Source organism: Malaclemys terrapin, chromosome 5 (genome assembly GCF_027887155.1).
Source record: "Malaclemys terrapin pileata isolate rMalTer1 chromosome 5, rMalTer1.hap1, whole genome shotgun sequence".
In the NCBI taxonomy this organism is placed as follows: domain Eukaryota; kingdom Metazoa; phylum Chordata; order Testudines; family Emydidae; genus Malaclemys; species Malaclemys terrapin.
In genome coordinates this window covers 105,885,778-105,908,373 of record NC_071509.1, presented here as the reverse complement: position 1 = coordinate 105,908,373, position 22,596 = coordinate 105,885,778, and the positions used below count along the sequence as shown (strand labels likewise).

The window sequence follows — 22,596 nt, the reverse complement described above, 5'->3', positions numbered from 1 at the left end:
AACAATGCACCAGAAATAAAACACAATGTCTCAGGGTACCATTTGATCATTATAACCCAAATCATTTAACCGTTATAAATGAAGGGGGGGAAAGCAATGACCATTTTAGTCACACAGATAAATGCCCCTAATGTATGAAGCCGCCTGAATTTGCCTTTAGATTCCACCTTTTTTTTCTTTTAAAACCAGACTATTTTGCATTAATATACAGAGAAGACATGTGATATGGGCACTACATCATTTCTGGTACAAGTAAGATAGTTGGATATAGTCAGTAGTATCTTATATGTTCTTGCTGAAGAAATTCAAAATGGTGAACAACTTTTCCTTGAAAAAATGTTTGTCTTTGCCAAACTGATTGATGTCTCACTGATATTCCCTTAGAAGTCCATGGATCAAATGCTCTGAGGTCCATTGAACAAAACATGATTTTGCGTAAGCATAGTCAAGTGCCTCCTTTTTTATTATAAGTGGCAAGGTGCTTTTCAGAACAAACAGACACTTCCCTTGCCCCAAAGAGCATGCATCTAGTTTTCATTATGACAGCAAGTAAGGGTAACAATCAGCTAGGAGCGAATGGGATGAGGAAAAAGCAACAAAATCATCTGATTACTCAGTTTAGACACATGCATAATTAGATAGCTCAAATTTCCTAGTCTCAATACTAATATTTTCTGACTTGCTTCTTGTGGGCATCAGGGATAGGTTTGAATTAAAAGACAGTGGTGGTTTAGGGAGGATGTCCCAAACTCAGAGGGAGATATGGAAAAAAGGGACTAAAATGGTTGTGAGAGAAGTGGACAAATGGGGCAGAGAGCTGGCACCACTGGCAGAGTGGCGAGGGGACCCTACTGTTAGCTGTTGCCATTTCTCCTGCCCACCTTCTCTTCTCTCTGATTTTTTTAATTTATTTATTTGAGAATAAAGGTTTTTTTTGGAGCAAGGCCAGTGGTTATCTTATATTTAGAAAGTGTCTGTCACATCATGGGTAGCACTGGAAACTAATATTAATAACTTAGAAGAACAGAGTCTCCTTATCCAGTCTGTAAAATTAGTCCAAATTTGGGAATCCTGGTGGATGAAGGGCCACTACATTTGACTGAAGGCATTTTCATCATCTATGAAAATTATACCCCAGACTCTCAAGTAATTTCATTGGGATTTCAGCAAAGCAATTAGCCATACCTCAAACTTTAAGCATGTGCTTAAATGCTTTGCTGAATTGGGGCCACAGGCAAGAACAGGATATTATGCAGGAGTGAATGAAGTTGTAATTCTTTGCTTCATTTCTACTTTTTGGACTGCTATTTTCTCCTTTTCAATTCCTTTTCTATTCAGATCCCTTCTCACATACACTCCACTTCAGCCCTAAGTCTGGAGGATAAAGGGCCAAATTCTCTCATTTACACTGATGCAACACAGGCTTGGCCCTAACAACCTCATTCAAGAACACAATGCATCTACAAAAAGAACAGGAGTACTTGTGGCATCTTAGAGACTAACAAATTTATTTGAACATAATAAATTTGTTAGTCTCTAGGGTGCCACAAGTACTCCTGTTCTTTTTGCGGATACAGACTAACACGGCTGCTACTTTGAAACAATGCATCTAGTTGCTCTGTAAGTCACGTAAGGCAATGAATAGTCACTGGGAATAGCAGGAGGTCAATTAGTCCAAAAACTTTTCTTCTGTTGGGGTCTGAAAGCATTTGCAATGCAATTCTCTAAGTCACACAATGCATCCGCTTGAGTATTCTGTGATACAGCAGTATACAATTATATCGATTTCTTTTAGAGTTTTTTTTACTGGTCTCCATTGCTATAGGGTGTGAGTATCTCCCAAGTTAACAGATTGGAACAGTACTATTAAATTTCATGAAGAATTCTGCTCCTTTCGCTCCCTTGTTTAGAGGATGCTTTTGCTTGAGATAGGTTTGTGCTCTTCACACAGTCCTGTGTGAGCTCAAAAGCTTCTCTCTCTCGCCAACAGCAATTGGTCCAATAAAAGATATTACCTCACCCACTTATCTCGCTAATATCGTGGGACCAGCACGGCTACAATGCTGCACAGGAAAAAACTGTTGTTCTTTGAGATATGTTGCTCATGTCCATTCCATTACCGCCCCCCCACCCCGCCGCCCCTCTGTCGGAGTTGCCGGCAAGAAGGAACTGAGAGGGCTTAGGACCAGCAGCGCCTGATATACCGACGCATGAGCGCAGCACTCAAGGGGACGCCACAGCCGGCCCTATGGATGCCGCTAAGGCAAAAATCTCCAACAACTGTGCACGTGGGCGCATAACACTTAGAATGGAATCAATGTGAGCAAGCACTCGAAGAAGAAGTATAGACACTGATAGCATTTGTGAAGTTCCGTAAGCATAATACAGTTATTTCCATGAAGAATAAAGTTTAGCCGATCAGAAGTGTGAGGTGAAGCACTGGGTAATAGGATGCTACTGCTCCAGTTTCTAGAAACTGTTAAGTACATGGACTGTTCTTCCTTCATGAAAGAAATAATGCATGAATCAGGCTGAAGAGTTTGGGTCTTATAGATTAGCTCCCCCTCACAGCTGTCAGAACATGCACATGTCCTGGCAGCAGTTTGAAATGAATGACTGCTCAAAGGACTAGAATGTATCCAGCACATTTTATCACTTGCGTCAAGTTCATTTTCTAGATATACCTGATAAGTCTGATAGAATTAAAGCAGTAAATGTAACCTTTTTAGAAAACTTCACAGCAAATCAGAGTATCAGAAAATGTTTGATTTACAATGTCTTTAATAAATCTCTGCAAAAAAAGAAAGGTTGCTTTTGTCTTGCAAACCTAGGTGGCATATGTCTGAACTACCCCTCAATATGAAAGAATCCCACATTTGGAATATCAGTCACATAGACTGTAATAACAAAATCAACACCACTTGCTAGATTCAAAAGTATTCTTAAAAATCTCATTAGACTGAATAAGTGTTTTTTACTTAATGTTAAGTTTTGCGCTCTGCTATATCTCAATTAGTTCTTCACTTTTGTTATTTAGTCTTAAAGATGAAGTGGAATGGAGACTGAAGATTTTGCCTTTTACTTGTTTTTTATGCAAAAAGAAGAAAAAAACCATCATATGACCCAACATTTTCAATGCCCACTGAAATACTAAACCCAGAACTGTAATTTTAATGCCATGTTATATAATTCTTCTACCTGCCAACAACCAGTACATTCCCTAGTGATTTATTACCCTTAAGGACTATTTATTTTTCTTTAAAATTCCATGTGGCCAATGGTAACAGACACATAAATAACATAATACTGGCATATAGAAAATATAAAATTTCCAATGACAAGACTGGATTGTGACTTCTTCAATCAGGAAGAAAGAATGTGGCTCCTAGTTCCTTGAACCACACCATATTTCTAAATTCAAAACAAATGGTTTGTGCTGATAACACTCTGAAGGATCCCATTTCTGGGTTTTATTTAAATGGCAGTGAGACTGGCAAATGAGCTATAATGAAAAGCATGAACCACTAAGCAAAACCAAACAGAATCCAAAATATGATGATCAACTAGCTGCACTGTTAATATCCTAAGAGTTCCCTTTACTGAACAAACAGCTTCTTATTCTTCTTTTACATCTATGTATTTTCTTTATGATTCTTTCCCATTTTAGTTGCAGTGATGATTTGGAGGAAAGATTCGTGAACGAGAGTGCAGTTCTGGCATGACAACCTGGTGATGGTACATGTCCTCCAATTCACTCAGTGTGATGAGGCCAGTGAGATATCTGCCCTGAAGTATTTAACTTATAATATTTGTTTTACTGCAAACACATGCCCAGGATTGATAACAGCATAGCCAAGACTTTGGTGGGCAGAAATTGAGACTTGGCAAACAAGGAACCTGATGAGATGGCATGGCCCTTTGGAACCATGGCTCATGACTGCTCTTAGTTTAATGCAGATATCTGTAGCACCTAAGACATATGTTGGGGCTTCAGGGGATTTAATCAATTTCAGATGAGAGTAGGTGTGCCTATGATTTGGCCTATTCTTGAAGATCAGGTACTGTCACTATTGCATGGTAGGCTGGCATAATCAACCATTGCTGGTCGCTTATCAGGCACTGTATTTTGCTGCAGGACAAAAGGTTACTCAGATCCTGTGGTGGATTTCTGGTTAGGAGGTTGTTAGTGGGCTGATCTCAATCCAAAGGCCTTAGGGAGGATCCCCAATGACCCACCAGTATAGAGATTCTTTGAGTTTGAGTTCTTCATCAGATATGCCAATGCGGTCAGCTGGTGTCCTTGTTAAATGCTGCATTCCTGGTGATATTTTTGGAGCATTTAGAGTCATTGAATGGTGCCTGGGTCAGTAAGGGATACTTTTGGTAGGGCTTTGGAGTTTAGGGATGGAAAATGAGGGGAGCAATAGGTCATCTGGACCATGAGGATGTCAAAAACAGATCAGGGATGGCAAGATGAGTGCAGAGAGCTGCAAGTTGATGGTGAGGCAGGGATTTGACCAGTCATGGTATTAAGGGCTTACACAGTAGTGAGGCCGCCTAGGTATGGGCCTCTCTTTCTTCGATGTGACAGGAGATACCTCACAAAATTCCAGCTTGTCATGGTCTTGAGAATGGGACCTACAATGATGGGATTTCACTAGTGCATTTGGCTCGCACTCATTCAAGATTGGAGCAGTGACATCTGCGACCCAACAGTAGCGTGACCATATATCCTTATGCTGAATATGGGACACCTGGTAAAATTACTTGTATTCAGGCGAGTTCAATGGCAATCAATCAGTACTATGCAGTACAAACATTCAAATTAATATCACGTTGACTGAGCCCCTGTTAAAAAGAAACACTGTGTAATTCGATTATTTTATTTACTTTATCTTTAAGACTTTATAGTTCACATGGGGAGTGGTCTCACACACACATGCACGGAGAGGTGACACATCCACACTCCCGTACACCTCTCTCACATGGTGGGTGGGGTGACCGCCTGTCCAACCCTCCCTGCCCAGCGATATCTGCCCTCCATGCCTGGCTGGGCCCCCGGGACAGACTTTCCTCTCCTTGTACCTGCTGCCTCGTGTTCCCGAGGCAACATGTGGGGGGCACGCAGGGTCACAAGCCCCTATTCCCCAGATTTCTGCCAGGATTCACACCAGAATGTGGCTAGTAGCAGCCTTTCGGCACTGTGCGGGAGGGAAGGGACAGGAGCTGCTTCAAGTGACAGGGGAAGGTGGGGAGGGATGACCTGGTCCATGTCTTTGCAGAGCTCATCTTTTCCCTCCTAATCCCTGCTCCCCTGCGGCTGGAAGCAGCTTGTCCCTTCCTGCCTGCACAGTGTTGAAAGGCAGTTAACACCTTCCAGCTGCTGGCCACCGACATAACCCAGCTTCCTTCTGTCCCCTGGCTACAGCATGGGCAGAATGGGGTAAGCCCTAAGGATACATTGTGCACCACAGCCAGGGAACCTCACTGCAGGGGCTTCAGCGAACCTGACCAGAGAGGTGGCTCAGCACAGGAGGGTGCCTCGGGGATGGAGCAGCCCCATACTCCCTGGGGGAAGGACCCAGGGCAGGGGGGGAGGTGAAGAGGGTGCTAAGCCCTTGCCTGGGGAGCTGCTGTGGAGCCTGCCTGGTCAGGACATGAACAGGCTGGAAATCGCTTCCCCCCACCACTCCAGAACTTAGCTGAGGGATGGAGAGGCTTCCTCGTGCCAGCGCTGTGTGGGGCTCTGGCACACACAGGGCTTGGCTTCTCCTGGCCAGTGCACCAGGCCGGAGGGTCTTGAGCTTTCCCGAGGTGCCGGCTCAGCCAGAGGCAGTGCGGGAAGGAAGGAGCCTGCTGGCCAGACTGTTGGTGAACTGAGCACTCTGACCAGGGGCTGGTTCTCTGCACAGCACTGGGAGTGGGCCGTGCCCCGCCAGGGGGATATGGAGGAGCAGCAGGGCTGGGGAAAGGTGAAGGGGCAAAGCAGGGAGAGGAGAGCGAGAGGGGGAGCACATAAAGGGCCGATGCGTGGGCAGCAGAGGCGACACATACTAGCAGCCACCTAGCACCTGCCTGCACTCACCAGCCACCGCAGCTCGCAGCGCGCAGCCAGTGCCAGCTTGAAATGGGATGGAGGGCAGGGCCCTGCTGGCCAAGAGCCGGTCGGCAATGGGGGCTGCACTGATGGACCAGCAAGAGGATCAGCCGGTCCCAAGCACTGCAGCTTTGTCCGACCTCCGGCCTTGCACACTCACCCCCATTGTCAGCCACTGGACACCCCACTCACCACTGGTGGGCGGGCGGCTGGCGAGCTGGGATCCAGCGAGCAGCAGGACCTGCCAGTACTGATGGCGGGAGACAGAAAATCCGGGACAATTTGCCTGTTTTTAAGAAAAAGTCGAGACACCTGCAGGAGGGCTTAAATGCGGGCCTGTCCTTTAAAAACTGGACATCTGGTCACCCTACCTAACAGGGAATAGGGGACAGAAGGGTACAGGCAGTTGGGTGTTGGCATTCAAATGCATACAAAATGTACATGCAGCCCCTGGTTGAGAATCAGAGTTCAATGGCCTGAATGGCTAGTTTTACTTTTTAAGCCAATTTTCAGGAGCAAGGAATGGGGTTGTGAGAGCTGGTGTGTGGATCTCTGGACACAGGATTGTACATTGGGCCCACAGGCAGGTGGCTAGTTCACCTGGAGGTGACAAAGCGATTTTGTGTTGGCATGACAGGAAGGGCATGCTCTGAGACCAGCTGATGCCCCTCTTATACTCTTTGGCAGCCAGGAGCAGCCACTAGACATGAATTCTGTGCTTATGGGGAAAACAATTTGGGATTTTATAGGTGGGCTGACTTAATCATGAAGGTTAAGAGAGATTTAAGGTAGGTTCAGGACCTCCTCCGGGGTGGGGAGAGGGGGATTATAAACTGGTCTGAAATACTAGAGCAGAGGATTTGGGAGGGGCACCACAGGTTGACAGGGATTGAAGGTGTGTAAAGTGGGAAGTCAGGGAGCAGACATATTTTTAACCACTGTTAGGGAAGGAATTGTTAAATACCTGGGAACCTGGTTGAGTGGTGGAGTGGAGGCAGCCAAATGAATTGCTGGATCCTCATTTTGGCAGGTGTCTGATGCAAGGACTCATTCCATAGGTCTAGTTCTCAGATGAACCAGAATTGGAAGTGGAACTAGAGGGAGGAATGCCCTAAAGAAGCTTCAGAAAAGGGTTGCGGATCCTAATGTCTGGTACAACGAGGACACAACCCACTCTCCCCACCTCATTACCCTCATACAGAGGAGCAAGGCTGAGTCCCAGAAATGGGATGAGACCAGATTTGTAGGGCTGATGGCAACTTCAAATGACCTGCACTGTATGATTCATTGCTGGATACTTCCCAGATGAGTTAACAAAGTCAATTAAACCACATCACTCGCATCTTGTCTTTCTTCCTGCACATCTGGGATAAAGGACCATAATGATCATTTGATCTCCTGTATAATACAGGCCATACAATTTCACCTAGTAACTGTTGCATTTATCCCATCATTTCTGACTGAGCTAGAACAGATCTTGTAGAAAGACAACAAATCTTAATTTATAGACTTCAAGTGATGGAGAATCCATCATACCCCTTTGTAAATTGCTTCAAAGATTAATTACCCAAACTGGTCCCCGTCCCCTTTTTACTTATTTCCAGTATGAATTTGTCTAGCTTCAGCTCTGAGCCACTGGATCTTATTATGTCTTTATCTCCTACATTAAAGAGCCTTCTGAGTCATAAAGAGAAACCTAATTATGAAAGTTCACCGAATTCTCCAACTTTTTTGTAAATGAAAATACTTGCAATCTTGATGGTCCTGATTCACTGTGTTACTCCAGTTTTATACCATTGTAGTTCCATTTAAATCAGTGAGTAATAATGGGTAAAATGGAGTAAAGCAGGTGTGATTTAGGTACTGTAGCTTATTTATAACATGTTCTAGTATTGAAACATATTCAGATTTTTACCACTTTTCCATATGCTTAATATTTTGCTGCTCAAATATGTTAACAAGCCACGCAAATCAAGTAACCAAATAATTTTGAAGGTGGGTCAAAATATTTAGATTCAAATTACAAAAATCAAGCATTTAAATAAGTAGCGGAACTTTCAGAAGTGCTGAGAATTCACAACTCTCAGTGAAGTCAGTGGGCTTCTAAACTCAGGCCAACAAGATTGATAATTTTGGCCACAGTACATAGGGCATCATACTACCACAGGGGTCAGCAACGTTCGGCACGCGGCTCGCCAGGGTAAGCATCCTAGCGGGCTGGGCCAGTTTATTTACCTGCTGACGTGGCAGGTTTGGCCGATCGCAGCCCCCACTTGCCGCAGTTCACTGTCCCGGGTGAATGGGGGCAGCGGGAAGCTGCGGCCAGCACATCCCTCGGCCTGCGCCGCTTCCTGCCGCCCCCATTGGCCCGGGACGGCGAACAGCGGCAAGTGGGGGCTGCGATCGGCCGAACCTGCCACGTCAGCAGGTAAATAAACTGGCCCGGCCCGCTAGGGTGCTTACCCTGGCAAGCCGCGTGCCGAACGTTGCCGACCCCTGTACTACCAGAAGGAAGAGCTGGATTTATGGTTTGATCTCAAGCTTTGACTTTTTCACACTGAGAAAAGCAAGGCCTGATAATACTGCAGAGATGATCCTCAGGCTGCATTTTCATGAATTGGTTCTGAAAATCTCTCATTGCCCCGGACGTGCAGGAAGACAGACAAGACACAAGGAATGTGGTTTAATGAGAATGCAACTTTATTAACTCATCTGGGAACTATCCAGCAATAAATCAAATAAGGCAGGTCATCATCCCTTCCCTAATCTGTTCCACTTGTTAGAGGGCCCCCCCACCCTGCCACAGCTGGTCCCCAGCCTCTGGCTGGGAACCCACCACCCTCCCTTCATGAGAATTAAAGGGCTGGGAAAGGGGGTTTTCTCCCCACTATACGAGAGATTGGGAGCCCCAACCCTATTCCTCAGCTTCTTTAGGCGATGCCTTCCCCTAAATCCACTTCCAATTCCAGTTTATCAGGGAACTGATAAACCATCAGATGGTGCCTACACTGGGCACCTGCCAAGTTGTGACAACTTGAATCATACCTATGGCCCTATCCATCAGGTCCTTGGGCTGCTGTGGGAAGGCAAAAAAAAAAAAAAAAAAAAAAAAAGCCTCTACCCCACCCTGATCAATCTGCCAATGAGGGAAAAATTTCTTCCCAGTCTCCAAAAGGCAACTATCACCATGTATACAGCTGACCCCCCACCCCGCCCAAAAAAACAACCAAACAAAAAAACCTCAGTTAACCCCCTATCCCAAACAAATAAACAAAAAACATCCCTACACTAATCCCAGGGATGGGAGGGTAGATCTGCTGGTCAGTAGTGCTGCGTAGGCTTATAAGTCCTCCCCTCTGTTGCAAAGGAGACTATGGACTTCCACATAGCTCCTGCCTTACCCATTCTTAGCTACATCCTCCTTCTCCCCTCTAGCTCTCGCAACAGGGAGAAGGGCTGGTGAGGGGGAAATCCCCTTTGAAGGGGAAATAGCTTCTTTCCGCCTACAGCTTCAGATGATGACCCCCCATCTTTGAAGCTGCTGGGGTGCATTTTTGCTGCACCCCTGCTGAAGCTTCACCATTGCTAAAAATTATGGGAATTCTAGTGTAAACAAGCTGCTAGCACTTTAACCACCAAAGCTTACTTTGTCTTTTTTTATCATGCTTATTGCCTGCCAAATTTCCACTGTAGGCAAAATTTGAGCATTTTATTTATTCCCACCAAGTTAGTCTTCACTAGGCCAAATTTGCAGAATTGAAAACAAGAAGATCTCCTCAGATGTTATGAATCAAGGGGCACAACTTGCAGCTAGGGATGCATAAAATATGGCTCCTGACTACTGCTCTCTTTCTGTACATATACGGTGAGAGCAAAGTAGATACCTGCAGTTTTTCATTGTTAGGCAACAAAGAGCTATCAATTTTTATTCCTCTAACAAGGAAAATGCAAATAAAAATAAATATGTTTTAATGCATTTGTTTTTTATACAATAATGCTGTAAAACTATATGCAAATGAAGTACTGATTATGGGTTTCTTGGAAGTTGATAATGCAGTCCTTTTTGTCAGAAAAGTTGTGCACTCCTGGTAGGAATGGAAACCAGGCAAGCAGACAATATCCATGCTGGCTGAGGCACAGAAAGTGTGGTCTTATGTAGGAGTTTCTCTAAATGTTGGGAAAAAATTGGAAAGAATTCTAGTAGTCAAGGAAACTTGGAGCTTGCATCTATCCCATAAAGAGATTTGCCAGCATCACTGCTGTACTCATTTAGAATTATGACTAAGTGGATTGAGTCATAGCCAGGGACTAAACCCATCAGTTTCTCTTGAGAAAGGTAACTTATTTAGGGCTAAACAGTTGGAAAAAACTGCATGGAGCTTAAAGCACTGATTTAGCGGAACATCTCAGAATCATGTAATGTTTGCCTTTTTAACATCTCCATTCTGGTGAAGAAGATAAACTCCAGGAAGGGTGACTTTATGGATATGAAATAAGATTGTCTGGCGTGTACTGTGTTAGTATGAATTCATGAAAACTTGTTGGCTTGTGTTTGGTAGTCTGACAGTGTGGTGGGGGAGTGTCTGAAGAAACAGAACATAAAATGCCAATAGGAAAAATGTTTGCACTCTAGAATGCAACTTAGTAGTGTTAACAAATATGGCAACAAATATGTTCCTGCTGGCCTTAAAATAGACATTACTTGGAGTCTAGACAGAACTGATTAGAAACAAAACCACTAAGACCTTCTGATATCTTGGAAAATAATGAAAGAATCGTTGAGAAGATGAAAGATACTGGAATAGCGCCCAGCATTAGTCAAAGCTGTAATATTTTATAAAGAAAAAGACAAGGGCAACAGAAGAGGTGATTTAGATCACTACACAGCAGGCAGTCCAATCAAATCAAGTCAGCATTAGCTTTAATCCTACCTTCACAGTAGTGTAATTGCTGCTTTCCTGGATGTGAATTAAAATTCCATTCTCGCTCCTTGTCCTGAATTTCACTTCCAAATGGTTCACACTCAGGGTCTCCGAAATGGCACCCGTAGCGCCATATTTCATCATGTACTCTCGTTTCTTATTCCGGCTCATGTGGTAGTCAAGGCGTCCTTTGCCTTCTAATGATAAGGCAGTATCGGCAGTAATATCTAGGACAAATATAGGAGGAAGTGTTGAGTATGCTTTATCTAATTATTTTGTGGGGGTAAACTAGGTGGGAAGAAATAGGAGTGTGTGAAGCCTTGGCTTCAACCGTATACTCTTTGGCCACTGCAGCTGAGCCAGCAGTGCTGTGTGAGTGTGAGTGAGACAGAGAGAGAGTGAGTGAGTTATCTTACTGCTAGTATAGAGCAGGAGTAAATTTAAACACCCTGGGAGCAAGGGGGAAAAAAGGAAGGAATTTTGGCTCTGTGAGCTACAATTCTTTTCTTGGTATGTCCCTGTTTCCCTTTACTCTGGACAATGTCCTTGGGATAAAACTAAACTGTATGCTCTTTAAGGCAGGAACAATGCTCTATTCGTTTTGTAAAATACCTAGCATACTTTAGGTTGGTATAAAATAATATATAATATTAATTACACCGCAGAATCCTCAAAATCCTACCAGAAATGCAGCAAAACTCTTTTGTAAGCTAGCACAACAGCATCTAAATAATCAATACAATAATGGAATATGTAAGAAAACAGAGCAGGTTGACATGAACAAAATTAAATGGCTTTCACAGAGCAATCACAAAAATATATAAAATCTGAATACAAATTAATTAGAATTTAGCTTGCTATATTATGCAATCCTAGCTATATTATGTAGAGCTATTTGTTTGCAAATTAATAATTGTAGACATAATTATGGTCTTTTTGAAAAATAAATGAGCTCCTCTTGGTTGTATTTACATTTATATATGTGTTTTCTTATTTGAACTTTTTTTTTCTACCATATTCAAAGTGATGATAGGGCAAAAAGTTAATGTGTCACTTTTGTTCATAATTATTGTAACAGTGAATGCAAGTATGACACATTTTCATCATTTAACAACAGTTAATTGCATCTAAACATAAAACCCAATTGCACTTGATTAAACTGTGTGATTAACTGTAGATTAAACAGAAGGATAATTAAGCCTTCTACATACATTTTTCACAGTGTTTCCCAGTCAATCCATCTTTGCAATGACATTGCTGCCATGACCAGTAATCAATACAGGTGCCACCGTGTTGGCAAGGGCTAATTGCACAAGCTCCTTCTAATCTAGGGCATCTAAAACAAATCAAAAGAGTAGTCACTGGAGTATGTACTTTAAACAAACAAAATAAGCCTTTTGGATGGAGTCACATGTGTTTAAGTGATACCACCCCTTCCTCCCCAACCCACACGGATGAATTGTTTAAAGTCTCTTGTGAAGTAGTAAAAAGTAATAGTGTCAAGTTCTCTGCACTGAAGAAATCTGATATATCGAAACAGTTCCCAGTTTTCAGTGCCAAGTTGTATTAGAAAAAGAGAGAGGACTTCAGAGGGAACTAGGAAGAAAAACAAAAATTCTGTCTTATATGCTACACATTTGATATTAACTTATATAATTTGCAGATAGTATTCATATGCATACATATTAGTGTTCGTGTATGTCTTAAAAAACAACAGTCTTCTCAAAGACTACTGTGCTCAAACATGTACAATATCTTTATGGCAGTCTTACATTTGGGTTACACAATAAAAATAATGAAAATTATCATTTTTCATTCCATGACTTCAAGTTGTACTCTGGTCTTTCACTCAACCTCCTTTCAGTCACATTCTTTGTCTACACATATTCTTAGTCTAACAATGTAATACAAAAAAGATCTGTAATATTCCTACTGTACATATAATCTGAAACAGGAATGGGGAAGGGAACTACCATGTAATAAACTTGAATTGAGAGTAGTATTTTTAGATATAAATGAGTAATGTAGTCTGAATCTTTGCCTAAGACAGAGACTGTTAAAATTAGTTGAGAGGTTTTCAGAACTGGTACAAGATTACAGTTGAAGTTTATGGTCTGTGAAGAAGGTTACATGGCTAAAATTTTAAGCAGATGCATACATTGTAGAGCTCCCACTGGCCGCAGTTTGATGTTCCAGGCCAATGGGGGCTCCGGGATATGCTGGCCGACGCTTCCTGCAGCCCCCATTAGCCTGGAACGGCGAACCGCAGACAGTGGGAGCTGCGATTGGCCGAACCAGCGGACACTGCAGGTAAACAAACCATACCGGCTCGCCAGTGGATTTCCCTGATGGACCCCGTGCCAAAGGTTGCCGATCCCTGTTGTAGAGGTTTGTCATCATTTAAAGAGATTGAAGATCCATCAATATTTTCTTAGATAATAACCTTTTTAAGGAGGCGGGTAGGGTGGTTTTAACTTTGAATCGGCCAAGCAAATCTTGAAGAAAACTTGGAGCCATCTTTCATTGTTAAACTGCCCGAGGTACTAAAGGAAAAGTCCTGACTGGCAGGCAGAAGTCTTGGATGGTGAAAGATACAAAATTCAAAGACACTTTTTTTACTTCGCTGGCATATCCCAAGATGCTGTTTTCTAGGAGAATGTTATTGAAGTTGACATCTTCAGTTACAGAAGCTCAGGAAGTCTCGTGCCATAAGAAATAACACAAGCTTGGGAGGTGAAAAGGGGAAAGATGAACTAGCAACTGTGGGCTTGCAAGCCATACTGTTGCTATAACTATAATTTCAAACAGTGAGATGGAAAAAAAACCCAACTGATTCAGCTAATCAATCATTTCTAATACAGCCCTCACAAAAGGAGATTGTATGGGGAAATTCAGTGATATTTGACTGGGAAAGTGAGAGAACAGACATTTGGGATAAAAACAAAAGAGGAAGGTTAGTGAACCATACCAGTATAGTCAAATCCAGGTGGAATTTACATGGATTTTTTTTAAAAGAGCTACTTTATTTCAGACTGCTGGACAACAAAAATAATAAATAGTAGTAGAAATGTACTGTTGCTGCTTTGTGGAAAATTGGAATTGGGTTTCTGCAAACTCTGATTTCTACATAATCTTATTTCTAAAGTTAGATTCTTCCTTGGTCCTTTACATTTGAGAGCATATTGTATATTCATATTCACAGGCATTTGAATTAATTAACATTTAACTCTCATGCCACTTTTCTTTATTATACACCTCTACCCCGATATAACGCGACCCGATATAACACGAATTCGGATATAACCCAGTAAAGCAGCACTCCGGGGGGGTGAGGTTGCGCACTCCGGTGGATCAAAGCAAGTTCAATATAACGTGGTTTCACCTATAATGCGGTAAGATTTTTTGGCTCCCGAGGACAGCGTTATATTGGGATAGAGGTGTATATATAATCAGATACTACGTATAGCTGACATACCGATCTAAGATTCCTTGAGCTGCCAAAGCCTGGCTGGGTTCCAGAGGACGTCCATTGACTGCAAACTCCATTATACAACCCACAAAATCATGACTTTCCACCTGTCCTCTCCTTTGAAGTATTGGCTCTAGAGATCTAATGCCACCAACAGTTACTCGATTTGGTTGTACATCGAGAGTCCTGGAAGAGAAGAGGAAGAATTGGTGCATTAATATCAGCACATAAATTGGTGATAATAGAATAACTCTCATATCTTCTAAGATCTTTCATTTCTACAGTTCAATTTCTACAATTTCTATAGTTAATTTTTTACAATCACAGAATTATTGCATACAGTGACCAATCTGCTCTAGTTAAAACCACCTCTGAAACAATAATTACAACGGGCCTAAACCTGAAGTTCTGACTCCGTTTTTACTCAAGCAACTCTTCTTTAACTTGATGGAGAGTTTTGCTTGAGTCAGTATTGAATAAAGATTTGACCCAATGATATTTATAATTGGAGGTGATATTTAATTGCAAGCAGGGCCGGCTTCAGGCACCAGCTGAGCAAGGCAGATTGGTCGAGGCGGCGTTCCGCCCAATCCTAGGGCGGCACGGCCGCTTTTTGTTGTTGTTGTTGTTCCGCTCCGGCCGCCCTGTAGGGGGCGGCGGCGCGGAGAACCAGAGCTCCCTGCAGGGCAGTCCTCTTCTTTCCCTTCCCGCCGACCAGAGCGGAGCCCTCGCGGCAGGAGGCGGCGCAGCGGGAGGGTCCGCATGGCAGCACCCCTGCTGTAGCCCTGGCCGCCCCCTTCTCTCTCTCTTTCCCGCCCGCTCCCTCCCCCTTCCTCCCCGCCAGCTGGTCCCCCTGCACCCGCGATCCGGCCGCGCTGCAGGTTTGGTTTTTTTTGCTTGGGGCGGCCAAAAAGCCAGAGCCGGCCCTGATTACCAGTTGGAGCACCATATTGCAAGGCAATAAATGGTTTTGTTAGTGGGGAAGCCATAGGGCTAAATGAAAAGCAAGCCAGATAATGGTGAGAAAATATCAACAATATTAACAATACATAGAATTAATACAGCACTTTTCATCTTCAAAATGTATTGAAATATTAACTAATTAGTACTCACAACACTCCTATAAGGTGAGGTATGTACAACCCACTTCTTCCATTCCCCCACACTTTTAGTGAAAACAGCAAATAAAAACAGTACAGATATTTGGAAATTATTCCAAATATACGGGAAAAAATTGAGAATAGTTACTTAGCCTGAGCACGTAGCAATCAGCTGGAAGATAAGAGTATGTCTGAGATTGGTGCTATTTCTCATGTGTTCATAAGAAGTGAAAAGTTAAGTTAAACAGAAACAGAGTGAAAATTAGGAGCTAACGTAACTGCTGGATCATGAATTTGGGTCTGTATTCCTATATTTATTTAGGTAAATATGATTTTTTTTTGTAAAAACAAGGGCATTAGGAGGCTTTGCTAAGGAAAATTTCTAGCACTAGCCACTGTAGAATTTCAAATATTCTAAGGATAATTGGGCTAGAAACAGGTGGAATGAGAGGTTGCTGAGATAAACGTAAAACATTTTAAAAAAATTGTGGGGTGAGCTCCTTACACCATTGAAGTCAATGGGAGTTTTGCCTCTGACTTCAGTGGTGCCAGGATTTCATCCTATAAGCCTGATTCTGTGACTGCTCCATATGCACATTTTGGCCTGACTGCAATGGAAGTTCCACACATAGAGTGATTGCTAACTGGGAGCCTAAATTTTAAAGCAAGACCATTTTAATTCTATAATGAGAGATATTTATCCTGAGACAAAACTCTATTCTAATCACCCCACAGGCTAAAAACATAAAAACCTGATGGATATTGGTGCAAAATCAGAATTGCTGACTTCACTGTTCCTAAAAGGTACATTTTACTTTGCTTAGATTATGACCAGATTCTGTTCATCAACCAGTCAGAAAATATCTGATTCATGAGTACAGTTTTTTTAAGTCTTTAATGCCTTTATCAGTAAGCAGATTATGACTGGCTAAAGTTTTCTTTTACCTTTTAAAGCATCAGTGATTCTGACTGTCTGATATTCTGGTTTGATAATTAATTTGGGCTAGATTGTGAATTTTCACTATGGCGAATGAAGGGAAATAAGGACCCCCAGTACCCCACTTTTCAGGCTGCCCAAAGCTGTATGTCTGCTACTTTTCCCGAGTCTTGGCTCTACCCCTCCCCCTCTGACAGGGCATCAGCCTGTACAACTGAGCTGGATCACAGTAAGAGCAGGGGATGCAGTGTTTTAATTTGCTGCTGCTATAGGCAGTTTAAAATTATTACACCCTGGAACAAGAAAGAAGCAGGGAGGGAATTCTGCCTCAGCAAAGAATGCCTTCTCAGGCCAGTCCTGCTGTAGTACAGCTTATGCCAACATTCCTTGTACTGGGCTATGCCTAAAGGCACAAGCCCCCCTTCTATTAGCTGGTCTGACATAGCAGTTATTCTAAATTTCTCCTATTTATAATGATTTTTAAGTTTTACCTCTTCTTTTTTTCACAAAGAGCAAAATGAAATATTATTTACCAGTCAGTGGAAACAGCCATATTACTAACAGTACAATAGCCTGGCTCCTGATCCTCAGAACAGGAGTCTACCGTCAAGGATGCTGCCTGCAAAGAAACACAAAAATGTGTTTAATATTAGAAGGACTGACTGTCCAATCTCATTCTCACCACTTTAACATTTGTTTGATTATTAAATACAAAAATATCCAAGGGCTTAGTTGGTCACATTATACCAGATTTTCTTCCCTTGTGCATTCACAAAATTGTACATACATAAACCTATGCATACACTTCGCAGGTCCGATGGCTTACAATTGCCCTTCAAGTATTCCAATACTCATATGGCTACAGCCCTTGCCTCTTCACCTTGAAAACCTAGGTAACACTTGTATCTGCACCGGATTTAAACTATTGAAAGGGTATGCACAAGTATGAAAGCAGACACAGGATTTGCAGGCCCACATGTTTTGCATGCATGTGTGGAAAAGAGGCCTGCCTCAATATTAACCCTTTTCGGGGCCGGCTCACAACATTTTGGCACCTGAGGAGGGGAGCTCAAATGACGCCCCCATCACCTCTCGCTTGAGACAAAACTTTGAAAGGTTTCAATTCTGCCTTCTTCCTGTTCTACTCCTCTCATGGTACTGCTCTGCTATCTACCCCAATAAAGGAGAGCTAATAACTTAAAATGCCTTGTTCAAAAATTTTAAGTAACACTTAACTTGCGAATGCCCGAACAGCAAATGTAACTTTTCTCGTCTGCATAGTAAACACTGGTACTTGTATCTGTTTGAATAATCAAAGCGGTGCTTTCCGTGCCTTCTTGGTTGCGAAGATTTGAACTGCTTCCTGCTGAAAGTCCACAGTCTGGGCCAGCTCATGCTCTATTGAGATGGTTGCAAGACCGACCAGCTTCTCCTGTGTCATTGTGGAGCGTAGATGTGTTTTTATTAACTTCAGCTTGGAGAAGCTGCATTCTCCACTGGCAACTGTTACAGGAAGTGTTAGAAGTATGCGCAGAGCAACAAAAGCATTTGGAACAAGGGTGGTCATCTTATTTGTGCACATATATTCCAGAACAGCCTTTGGAGCTGATCCTGCTGAAATGTATCTTGAAAGCGCTTTCAGTTCATCACCTAAATCACTTGCATCAATATAACACATGTCATCACATGTCAACACTGTCTCTAGTGCCCTGCATTGCTGGTGTAGGTCTTTTTCAGGTATAGTGAGGAGCTTTGGAATATCATACAACATCCCAAATATACTGCTGCATGAAACGTTCTTTGACTGACTGTATTGCACAATCTAGCACCTGGTTAAAGAATTCAACTTTGAATTGTTTTTTGGGGTCTCTTATGGGATTATCCCGTGCCTCGTACGTAATCAAAATGTCGTCTTCTTCGGTGACTCTTGTATTCTTGAACGGATGGGAAAATAGCTTCAGTGTGAAGTTCCTCTGCCATCTTCTGTGCACTCTTCAGAACATTTTGAAATCCCTCCTCTGACCGGTAAGGCTGTAAGTATGATGTTGCTTTGTCCAGTTGTTCCATTGCTCCAGATATATCAAGTGAATACCTTGGAGTCGCTTGCTTACAACATTTATTTCAAACAGTATGTCTTGCCACAACACCAAGCCACACAGAAGTTTGAAGTTATGTATGTTTCTGGTGATTCCATTTCCCTCTGCCACTGTTTTCCTACGAACAGTTCCTGTCATAGCATTATCCTCCATAATGGCAACTATGGCATCATATATCTTCCCAATTTGGTGTTTGATAGGCTTTATCGCCTCTACTCGACTTTCCCATCATTTAGCACTCAGTGGTTTCAGTACCAGAGAGGATGTTCCCAGATCTTGCGTCAAATTTGCCATTGATGAGTTGATACAGAATAAAATACATAGATGCTTTGAATTACATTAAAAAATTCAGCAACCACACTAGAAACTGAATGCACCACCAAGTTCAATGAATGAGAACTGCATGGGACAAAAAAATGCTTGAGGGTTTAACTCTCGGATCTGTGTCTGCACTCCTCTGTTCTTTCCTCTCATGTTGGCACCATTATCATAGCCCTGACCTCTCATGTTAGCTATTGCAATTCCCATATCTTCCAGCTTTTTAAGAAGCACATTTGTCATACCAGCTTCTCTAGTATCATCAATTTTAATAAATTCTAGAAAATGCTCTCTGGCAGTCATCATTGCTGGGACATTTTCACTAGGTTCTGTTGTTACAAAACGCCCATTAAAGTCATTTGTTCCTTATGGCTGATGTCAGGTGTGCAGTCCAGAATAACAGAGTAATATCTTGCTGACTTCAGATCTGCCACAATCTTCTGTTTGACTTTTGTTGCCAGTAACTGTATGATCTCATTTTGAATTGTTTTTCCAAAGTAGTGGTGTGTGTACATTTCTTGGGTGGTGACTCTTCTTAGATGCTGCTGGAGTACAGCATCAAACCCAGCCATCAGCTCCACAATTTTAAGGAAGTTTCCATTGTTTGGTACATACAGCTAATCTGAATTGCCATGCAGTGCTAGGTTTTGGGTAGCAAGCATTCTTGCAATGGCAATGAGCCTTTTCAGAACATTTTGCCTGTAAAGAGACTCTGATGCAATCTTCTCTTGATGCTGATCATCTATGGTGGCCTTTAACCTTAGTCTCATCTCAAGCTCTTTCCACCTATGGAATGCTCTCTGGTGATTTGCTCATGGCATGCCAGACTTCTAGCCAGATTTTTCCAGTCCTTTGTTCCTGTACAACCCAAAGTGGCTGGAACATTAGACTGGAAGAGTTTGCAACAAAAACAGTATGCAGCATTCTAGGCTTTTGAGTACATAAGCCATGACCTCTCCACTTTGTCACCAGTAATGTGTTGGATGGAAACTTCCATTTTCATTGTCTTTAGGGAACATGAAGTTTTTCACTTGCTGTGGCCCATGCAGTACAAGTCCCTCGGGCTACTGCTCAAGAGGATCCACAGTCCTGGATCATCTAGACTTAAGGAACTAAACTCAGCAGCAGCTGTTTCTTGCGTCTCCACCACACTCTTCTCTGATCTACACTTTTCTTCAGGAATGTGCATGGTTACATCCATTTGAGATGGAGATATGGATGCTGCAGTAGCTGCCAGGTCACCTGCACTCTAACTAACTAGAAGATTGGGCATCTCCTCACCACTCACATCCTCACTGGGGCCAGAAGGCTCACAGTGAACATTTGTGTCTACGTATCTCAGGAGAGCTCCTTCCTGCTTAGATAGAAAAGCTTCCTTTGCTTTCTTTCTTTTTCTGAATGCTGCCCCGGAGGGGTGTTTTCTTCTTTCACTCATAACTGCTGTTCTGTGCCAGCTATAGTGGCTCTCAACACTCAATTGAAGGGGACAAATAAGCAGGCTGGTAGAAGAACCTGAGTGCGGGAAGATATCAGCGTCTTAAGGGCCTAACTGGCTCCTACAACTTCAGTTGACTGCCTATTCTCCTCAAGTGGGTTCACGGAAGCAGCAGGAAACAGGAAGCTCCCTGAGAAGCTGATGTTATCAGTCCAGGCTCCTGGGGGTGCTAGAGAGGTACATAAGAGGCTCATCCTCCTCTCTCTCCCTGCAGCTCCTGCTGCTTTCTGTTATTCCCTTTCACCTTTTCTCCTGCCTGCCTGTTATGTCTCTTGTACCCTCTTTCCTCCAGCACATCACTCCACTATCTCTGTTCATCTAGTGGCACATTTTTGTATTGCTTTTGCTAAACTGGGAATAAAATAAAAATTTCTGAAGACCCAATCCAATTCCCATTAAAATCAGTGGGAGCCGCGATCGACCGAACCTGCTGACGCGGGAGGTAAAGAAACTGGCCCGGCCCGCCAGTGTCCTTACCCTGGCGAGCCGCGTGCCAGAGGTTGCCGACCCCAGCTCTAGATGTATAATCAGCTTTCATATTACAGCAAAATGCATAGAAGCAGTTTATGGCAAATTTAAATCAGATATTACTACTTGACAACAGTTTGGTCTATGTTTATGATTAGGTAACTCTACAGGAGCTGTACAAACACTAAATGCTATTAATGTGTCGTTCTTGTGTAATATACTGACTTTTTTGGCTTACAATTAAGTTCGCTTACTACTAACATTAATGTCTGGTTGAAATTCTTACAAAATCTCCACACTTCATTTCTAAATACACACCACAAACTGAAACATCATACTGAATTAATGGTTCTCAAATTTAAATCACTTACTATAGTATCCAAATTATGTATTTCTTTCCTCTATTTTATTTTTAAAATGAAAGCTTATCTTGCATTTCTTTCCATACATAATGAATAACCTATTCCTCTTGAGAAACATGAGCCAGCAGCGCCTAAGTACATTATATGCTGAGTATAAATGAAACAGTTCATAGAGCACATAAAATTAGTTGGCTAGTGTATATGGTATCACATATATACATATTTTAAGAGGACATTAACAACAAAAATGAAAGATCAGATTTTGTTTTTACTAAGCTCAATAAATGTCATTTCCACTAATTTACAGAGGTACACACTCTGAAAAGAAGGATGAGCTACAAGTCCATCGGAAGGACTGGATATTTGAGACCATATTTTGCTTGGACCTGAGTTCATACGATTTATTTTCTAACATTAGTCAAATGCTCCTGCTTGTTACTTTAGCATTACTCTACAGTTACCTCTTCAAGTTATGAGGGTTTCTATCCTGTCACTCTGTAATATCTCAAAACTGACAACTTAATGATTTTACCAGTTTCCGATAAAATCCCACTGCACTGTAGGAAATGACAGATTTGAAATCCTGTAGGGAGGTTATTTTATACATTTTTTGACATGTGGGAGATATTTTTTCCTACAGTAGAAATACTTAACACAAAAGTGATTCTTTTTACATCTTGTGTTTGTAAACAGCTGACGTAGTTAAGAAAGATTTAAATACAGAAACTATGTATCAGAATCAAGCCTTTCTTGAGGCTTGCTTTTAATTTTAAGCATACACAAAGGTAATTTTCTAGAAAAATATACTTTTCATGTATAGTATAGCTCCTTCTATAGCCTGATTAGTTTGTTTGTTATTTCTTGCTTGTTTGTTACATATTTTTAACTTGTGTACCTATAGTTAGGCATATAAATCTTTATTTAAGCATGTATGGTCTGAGTTTTTTTAGTTAATAAAATCCATACTTGGATATCTAAATCAACACCTATCTGTCCGGTTAAGAATTCATATTTGAAAATTGGGACCCTAATGTGTTAAATATCTAAAATTAATCTATTACAAGACAAAACAGTATCCACTTGTGTAATTATCCTTCAGAAAGACATAGAAAATAACATCTTTACAAACACTCATAAAAAAAAATCAAATTTAGGGGCAAACTATCCACCTTCAGCATAAAGATACATGAAAGTGAAAAAAATGGGTCAGCAACTCTGAGTTGAAAAGAAATGCAATTGTAGGATCAAGTAGCCAATGGCAGAGCCTCTCTGCTGTGCAGAATCACAGATCCACAGCACCCAGCTGCTCTTAGGATGCCTGTGTTCTTAGAC

General features: G+C 42.1%; 1 protein-coding gene across 1 annotated transcript in view; it reads right to left on the bottom strand.

The window, feature by feature from the left end:
* The window catches only part of FAT4 (FAT atypical cadherin 4), a 237,847-nt gene that overhangs the window by 9,944 nt on the left and 205,307 nt on the right, over positions 1–22,596 (bottom strand). The window contains exons 12-15 of the mRNA XM_054030110.1: positions 17,059–17,144; positions 14,495–14,674; positions 12,231–12,355; positions 11,029–11,246 (exon numbers count right to left, since the gene is read on the bottom strand). Of these exons, the coding sequence (XP_053886085.1) occupies positions 11,029–11,246; positions 12,231–12,355; positions 14,495–14,674; positions 17,059–17,144 (609 nt within the window). The remainder of the gene's footprint in view (positions 1–11,028; positions 11,247–12,230; positions 12,356–14,494; positions 14,675–17,058; positions 17,145–22,596) is intronic.